Raw genomic sequence first — 7,161 nt, forward strand, 5'->3', positions numbered from 1 at the left:
ACACACACACACACACACACACACACACACACGCAGGCTCTGCGATCGTTCCCTCCACTCGTGTTTGCGGGGAGGTCAGTTCGCCGCTCAGCCCGGCACAGCCCGGACCCGGGGCTGGAACGCGCCGACGACGCCAGAGGGCCCTGCGCCCCGGACTGGGCTGCCCGCGCCTCCGCAAGGACCCGCCAGGGCCACCCGACAGCCCTGGGGGGCCATCCCACCGCTTCAGCTGCTCGCTCCTCCCCCGGGGCCCCGCGCACCCGGGCTCCCGCTCCCGCCGCGGCCGAGCTCACTCGCCTGCAGCCCGCGGAGTGGCGCTGGGCGCTGCCGCCGCCGCAGGAGCAGCCGGAGCTGCGCGCTCGCCCGGACTCAGACGGTGCGGGAGCCCGGGCTGCCTCGGGTTCGGCCGCGCCATGAATGACTCGGGGGGCCCTGGGGCCGAGGACGCGAGCCAGGCGGGCGGCGGGGGCAGCTGGCAGCCCGAGGCGGTCCTCGTGCCCATGCTCTTCGCGCTCATCTTCCTCGTGGGCACCGTGGGCAACGCCCTGGTGCTGGCCGTGCTGCTGCGCAGCGGCCGGGCCGTCAGCACCACCAACCTGTTCATCCTCAACCTGGGCGTGGCCGACCTGAGCTTCATCGTGTGCTGCGTGCCCTTCCAGGCCACCATCTACACCCTGGACGGCTGGGTGTTCGGCGCGCTGCTCTGCAAGGCCGTGCACTTCCTCATCTTCCTCACCATGCACGCCAGCAGCTTCACGCTGGCCGCCGTCTCGCTGGACAGGTACCCGCGCCCTGGCACCCCCGGGGCCGGTCACTGTGGCAGGGGCGGGACCCGAGGGTCCAGGAGAGAGGCACCGAGAGTAGAAAAGGACTCCACCGGGCAGAGGGCCCGGGAGGGAGGGAAGACAAGCTGGAGTGTTGGTGAGAGAGGAGTAAGGGGGGGCGGGGGGGGGGCTGCAGTGTTCCTCCATCAGCTGCGTCCCTGGCGCTGCAGACGGGAGACCTCAGCTCTCCAGCGCCGCCGGCAGCCGCAAAGCGCAGCGTTTGGGGTACAGAGCGTTTTCCCGTGCTTGGTCCCGCTTGAGGCTCAATGTCCCTGTGAGATGGGGGTGGGCGGGGTTACTGTGCCCACAGCACAGACGGGGAGGCCGAGGAGTTCATCAGCGCCCAGCCAGTCATTGTGTGAGGGAAGCCAGCGCTCATGGCGTCAAACTCAGCCTCGACGCCACGGTTTGCTCGGCGCACTGGACTCTGGTCCGGACTTGGGAAGTTGGGTCCTTCGTGGGGGCCCATGCCACACGCCCGAGGTCCCCCTAGCTTGGCCCCACCCCTTCTGCACCCCACCTCCAGGCCCAGGTCAAGGGCAGGGAGAGGAACGCGCAGAACTCGCCCACCCCCTAAGCCAGAACTTGGAAGGACACCTGAGGAGGAAATGCGGGTCTGACCACGGTACCTCCCCGCTCCCCTGTGTCCCCACGCGCTGCCCCTCTCCCCTGCAAGAGGAGCGGGGCGACCCCACATTCCACATGCGCCTCCCAGGCCCACGGAGCGCGGAGTGTGTGGGTTCCGGAGCGCGGGTGCGGCCCAGGGAGCGTGGGCTTCCCTGGGAGGTTGCTCGCCTGACGTTGCCAGGCCGTCTCCGCGAGGCGCCCGGATCCTCCCTCCCCGGGCAGCGTCACGGGTGGGCAGTAGTCCCGGAAAGAGCAGACGAGTGGCCTCTACGTGCGCCTTTCCTGCTGCCGGGTCGCCCTCGGGGGGTGTGCGCTGTGACCGTGCACCGAGGACCGTCCTGGAGAGCGGGTGTGGGGCCCGCGGTGCATAGGTCCTGGGCTGAAGGCGCAAATCCGCTCGCTCGGCTGACACCTCCCTTCCCGGTCCGACCCGCAGGTACCTGGCCATCCGCTACCCGCTGCGCTCCCGCGAACTGCGCACGCCTCGCAACGCGCTGGGGGCCATCGGGCTCATCTGGGGGCTGTCGTTGCTCTTCTCCGGGCCCTACCTGAGTTACTACCGCCAGTCGAGGTTGGCCAACCTGACCGTGTGCCACCCGGCGTGGAGCGCGCCCCGACGCCGCGCCATGGACCTCTGCACCTTTGTCTTCAGCTACCTGCTGCCCATGCTGGTGCTCGGCCTGACCTACGCGCGCACGCTGCGCTCCCTCTGGCGCGCGGTCGACCCCGTGGCCGCGGGACCGGGCGCCCGGCGCGCCAAGCGCAAGGTGACGCGCATGATCCTCGTGGTGGCCGCGCTCTTCGGCCTCTGCTGGCTGCCTCACCACGCGCTCATCCTCTGCGTGTGGTTCGGCCGCTTCCCGCTGACGCGCGCCACCTACGCGCTGCGCATCCTCGCGCACCTGGTCTCCTACGCGAACTCCTGCGTCAACCCCATCGTCTACGCGCTGGTCTCCAAGCACTTCCGCCAGGGCTTCCGCAGGGTCTGCGCCGGCCTGCTGCGCCGCGCCCCGCGCGCCACCTCGGGCCGCCTGCGCGTCGCGGCGCCCGGCCCCCGCGGAGGCAGCGTGCTGGAGCGCGAGTCCACGGACCTGACCCAAGTGAGCGACGCGGCCGGGCCTCCCGCCCCTGCGCCGGCGCCTCCCGGCGGCCCGGCCTCGTGCCAGGTTCCGGGCTCGTCCTGGCGGGACCAAAAGGTCCCCAACGGCAGCCTGGCCGTTAGTGTGACTTAGCGGGTGCGCTTGTGCGTTAAAGGACTGGAGCCAGAGGTCGGGGAGGGGTGCATGCTTTCCTCTGTGAATAAAATGCGCAAACCATTTCACGTGCCGTGACGCGCTGTCTTGAGGTTCTGCGGTAACAAGTCTCCGGGCCTTCACAGGGCGACTTGGGCTGGTTGGGTGCGGGTATGCGCCCTCAAGACCGCGGAGTTAAAAATCTGCGTAGAAATTCCCGAACGCGCGAGGCTGGGGAGCACGCGCCAGGGGAAGGCTCTTTGCACGCGGCCATCTGGAAGCAAATAGATCGGCAAACCCGCCGCCGCCGCCGATGCGTGTGGCCCAGACCGGCAGGGTGGCTGAGCACTCCATACAGTTCGATGAGGGACGCAGACACTGTTCCTAGTAGCGTTCGTGCGCCCGTGTGTGGCGGGGCCTCGGCTGCTTCCAGCTCCCTGGGACCCTTTCGAGTCCCAGCAGCCCTATCCGCGCCTACAAACTGCAAGCTTTGGGGTGTCCTCCCCGAGCTGCAGCTGTCTGGGCCCAGGTCTCCAGCAGCTCGGGTTATACTTTGGGACAGGAAAGTCGACCCCCACCCCCCGCGGGTCCTGTTCGGGGACACACCGGTGGCTCTGAGGCACTGCTGCCTGGCTCAGGCTGAGAATCTGGTGCGCGAACAGGAACGCCCTGGCGCTTTGCTCTTGAACTAGCCCCCGCCTCTCCCCGGGTTCCCCGCTCCTGGAGTCCTTGGGCCAAGGCTTTTCACACGAGGTGGGTTCAGTGTTGAAGGAGAGGCAGGGCACTCTCAAAGGCTGTGCCCATCTCACAAGGTGGAGGGCAGGGCACTTGGAGTTTTTAGCCGGGCGGGCACCACTATGGAAAGGCACCTGCCTAGCCCGGAAGGACCAAGGCGGGGTGCGGATGGGGCGGCTTTGTGCTTGCCGGGCCTACTTCGCTGGCCGTGAACTGGCAACCGGTTCCAGGTGGTGGAAGTGGAGCGGGACAGACAGGGCAGGCCAGCCAGGCAGGTGCAGGGTGGGCGGGCTTGGCCCTGGGCTTTGTCTCCGGGTGTTTGCAGAACCCCGGGTGGGGCGGGGGTGCCAAGCCCAAGGCTCCAGGGTCATTGCACAGAGCAGCTGCCTTGACCAACTGCTCAGTCCCCCAGAGAAGAGCCCGAGACCGAGGTGTAGCTCGGGCGCTGCTGCCCCACCTCCTCTGCAGCCCGATGGCCCTGCGGCTCCTGCTCCATCTCGCCTTGCTGGGACTCGGCACCGCGAGGCCCTCGGTCCCGGGCCGCAGCCTCCGCGCACCAGCGGTTGGTAGGTGAAAGGCGCAAGGTCATGAGCTTTGGGATTTGAGCCCCAACGCACCCAGGTGACCTCGACCTCCATCCCTCAGCCTGGCCGTCCTTCTTCGGCCTCAACTCACCCCTGGAGGGTCACGAAGCCACCCAGATTCCCAACAACGGGAGCGCGCCCCTGCTCGTGGCCGTGCAGGTGTTCGTGACAAACGTGTTTAACGTGGTGAGTGTCCTCGGGCCAAGGAGGGCGGGACCGAGTCCCTGGAGGGCTGCGCGCTCCTGCCTCCCTGTGCCATGTGGCAGCCAGCCCTCAGGTGCCGCCTGCCCCTCCCCAGGACATCCTTCGGTACACGGTGTCCTCCGTGCTGCTGCTTCGGCTGGTGAGAGCCTCGGGGGGTGGGGCAGAACCCGCTCAGACATACGGTCTCCAACCTGCCAAGCCGAGAGGCTCGTACGCAGAGCCAGAGCCTTAGTGGGTCCTTGTGCCCGCAGTCCTGGCTGGACACGCGCCTGGCCTGGAACGCGAGTGTGCACCCGCGGCGCGTGCTTACCCTGCCCTGGGACTCCCTGTGGACACCGGGACTCACCATCCAGGAGGCGTGAGTCCTCGTCCCAGGAACCACTGCACGTCCCCGTGTCACCCCCAGAGGCCCTTAGTGAATGCCCTCTCCTGGCGGGCCTGGCAGAGCACGTGTTCCCCTCCCTCTTGGAACCCTGAGGGCAGGGGGTGGCATGCCCGTCTCCCCCCGCCCCCTTCAGGGGGGCTGGGGCTCTGGCTGTGGTGCCTTTCCCCGCAGGCTCTGGGTGGACTGGCAGGACCCGAGTCCACGGGCCCAAGTGGACCAAGATGGCCACGTCGAGCTCTACCTGGCCCTCACCACGGAGACCAACTGTGACTTCGAGCTCCTCCACTTCCCCAGAGACCAGAGCAACTGCACCCTCAGCTTCTACGCCCTCAGCAACACCGGTGCTGACCAGCTGGGCGGGATGGATAGCGGGCCTGTGTCCACACCATCCGCCCCGGCTCAGGGGAGCTGAGCAGACCTAGGAGAACATGCTTCTCACCCTGCACCTCCCACTCAGACAGCAGCCCCGTCGCCCAGTGCTCCCTGCGGCCCCATTCAGTCTCCCCCTCCGCCTCAGCTAGCAAAGCAATTGCCCTCAACAGCCGGGCCAAGCTGCGGTGGCTGGGCCTCTGGTGTCAGCTCAGGTTGCCGTGGCCTCACCCCTGGAAACATCCTGAAGGTGTCGCCACCCAGGCAATACCCACAGACCCACCGGGTGATGCCCAGCTTGGCAGAAGGCCCACCCTTCCCTGACACCCATCCCCCCTGGGAAATGCCACAGCGGCCGCCCACGAACCCTAGTATTTCAGGTGTGAGATGAGACACTGGTGGATGAGTCTGCAACGGCGCCCCCTCCATGAAGTGGCGCCAAGTGCATTTATTTTTACAATGAAAATCCGGCTATGAATCTGAAAAAGCCCTTCCTCTGACCGGAGAGAACTTGGAGGGGGGGTGTGGGGGGTAAATAAGGCTGGGAAAGCCCTTGCATGGACCAGTGTCACCTCCAAGTCTGCCCAGCAGCCATCGGAAGTCTCCATCACCCCTGGGCTCCGGCTTGTGCCTGCCCCTGCTCCCAGGAGAGATTGGGGGGCAGCGGTAATTCTCAGCTCACTGCTCTCCCCTCCCTCTCCCAGTGACGGAGCTGGAGTTCCAGGCCCACGTGGTGAATGAGATCGTGAGTGTCAAGAGGGAGTATGTAGTTCGGGATCTGAAAACCCAAGTCCCGCCCCAGCAGCTGGTGCCCTGCTTCCAGGTGTCGGTGAGTCAGCAGGTGGCTGGCGAGGGCGGCAGGGGTATCAAGGATGCAGAGCCAGAGGCATGACATCTATTGCCCGCTCCTGCACACACACCCCCAAAGCCCCAACCTTATTCCTTCCAGCTGCACCTACAGAACACAGCACTGAAGGCCGTCATGGCTCTGTTGGTGCCTGGGGAGGCGCTGCTGTTGGCTGACATGTGCGGGGGGCTGCTGCCCCTGCAGGCCGCGGAGCGCACGGCCTACAAGGTGACCCTGCTGCTGGGCTACCTCGTGTTCCACTCCTCCCTGGTGCAGGCCCTGCCCAGCTCCTCCTCCTGCAACCCACTGCTCAGTAAGCCCTGTGCCCTCCCCGGCCCTCTGCGCGGCTCCCTGGGCACTGGAGGCACAGGCGCGGCCCCTGACTTGGCCCCGCCCCTCCCCAGTTCACTACTTCACCGTCCTGCTGCTGTTGCTCTTCGTCAGCACCATGGAGACGGTGCTGCTGGCCGGGCTGCTGGCCTGGGACCACCTCAGGGCCAAGCGCAGCCCCAGCCCAGCCCCGAGAGGGGAGCAGCAAGCTCAGGATGCAGGGCCTAGTCCTGAAGGTGGGTGAGGAAGGAGGCTGGGGGCAGGTTTGATGGGGCTGAGCTGGCAAGTTGCACCCGAGGGTGGGGTTGGGGTCGCTTGGCTAGAGGGCCTGGCACTCACTCTGCTGGCCCCCATCCCTGAGCTTCACGTTGGCCCTGGCAGCAGCAGGTCTGAGCCGGGAGCGAGGGGAGCTTCCCTGAAGGCCTGGTGACTGCGCTCCGCGAGGTGACCCTGTGCCTGGGAGCCTCTCTACAAGGGTCTTTCAACTCGAGGTGGCCGGGAGTGGGCCAGCCCCATCCCCCTAGTTGGGAATCTATGGGAGGGAGAAGCCTGCTGCCAGTGCCTGGGTTCCTGCTCGGAGAGGGGTGGGGCGAGCCCTGGAGTGCAGCTCCTGCTCCTGCCTCTCCCCCACAGGGGCCACCAGAGGAGGCGCGGGGTCATGGAGGAGCTGGGCCGAGGTCGCCGACCACACCTTCTTCCTGTTCTACGTGGCAGGGGTGGTGTGCAGCCAGTTCATCTTCCTTGGACTCTGGATGTGGGCAACGTGCAAATCTGACCCAGCCCCTAGCGAGGCCGTACCCCACGGGGGGCAGCCAAGGCTGTAACAGGGCAGTGCTGGGGGTGCAGACCTGGGGTGGGCCCTGACAGGGTCTCTGGAGACAGGAGGAGGGAGGCCAACTCTTCCCTAAGCCTGGGGGTCCCCCAGGTCCCCCAGGCCCCCCTGAGCTCTCCCTTCTGTGAGCACACAAGCCATGAGTGTGAAATAAACCCATCACCCAAGTGCAAGTGCCCCCAAGGGTCTGCC

At 67.0% G+C, this 7,161-nt stretch overlaps 2 protein-coding genes across 2 annotated transcripts; both read left to right on the forward strand.

The window, feature by feature from the left end:
* Positions 1-263: 263 nt before the first annotated feature.
* On the forward strand, positions 264-2,756 carry GALR2 (galanin receptor 2). The gene is made up of 2 exons (XM_008155036.3): positions 264-781; positions 1,888-2,756. Exons 1-2 carry the CDS (start codon positions 414-416, stop codon positions 2,681-2,683), a joined length of 1,164 nt encoding a protein of 387 aa, XP_008153258.2. The 5' UTR covers positions 264-413; the 3' UTR covers positions 2,684-2,756.
* A 974-nt stretch (positions 2,757-3,730) lies between these two features.
* Positions 3,731-7,065, forward strand: ZACN (zinc activated ion channel). The gene is made up of 9 exons (XM_054709869.1): positions 3,731-3,984; positions 4,064-4,188; positions 4,301-4,345; positions 4,458-4,564; positions 4,763-4,932; positions 5,665-5,789; positions 5,910-6,120; positions 6,212-6,373; positions 6,771-7,065. Exons 1-9 carry the CDS (start codon positions 3,891-3,893, stop codon positions 6,959-6,961), a joined length of 1,230 nt encoding a protein of 409 aa, XP_054565844.1. The 5' UTR covers positions 3,731-3,890; the 3' UTR covers positions 6,962-7,065.
* Positions 7,066-7,161: the final 96 nt, after the last annotated feature.

Source organism: Eptesicus fuscus, chromosome 20, assembly GCF_027574615.1.
Source record: "Eptesicus fuscus isolate TK198812 chromosome 20, DD_ASM_mEF_20220401, whole genome shotgun sequence".
Taxonomy (NCBI): domain Eukaryota; kingdom Metazoa; phylum Chordata; class Mammalia; order Chiroptera; family Vespertilionidae; genus Eptesicus; species Eptesicus fuscus.

Excerpts from the sequence above, each read along its gene's own strand:
- GALR2 (XM_008155036.3), top strand. The coding sequence starts at position 414 with ATGAATGACTCGGGGGGCCCTGGGGCCGAGGACGCGAGCCAGGCGGGC. Across the intron at positions 782-1,887 it reads GCCGCCGTCTCGCTGGACAG|GTACCTGGCCATCCGCTACC; the intron begins GTACCCGCGCCC and ends TCCGACCCGCAG.
- ZACN (XM_054709869.1), top strand. The coding sequence starts at position 3,891 with ATGGCCCTGCGGCTCCTGCTCCATCTCGCCTTGCTGGGACTCGGCACC. Across the intron at positions 4,346-4,457 it reads CCGTGCTGCTGCTTCGGCTG|TCCTGGCTGGACACGCGCCT; the intron begins GTGAGAGCCTCG and ends TTGTGCCCGCAG. Across the intron at positions 4,933-5,664 it reads CTACGCCCTCAGCAACACCG|TGACGGAGCTGGAGTTCCAG; the intron begins GTGCTGACCAGC and ends TCCCTCTCCCAG.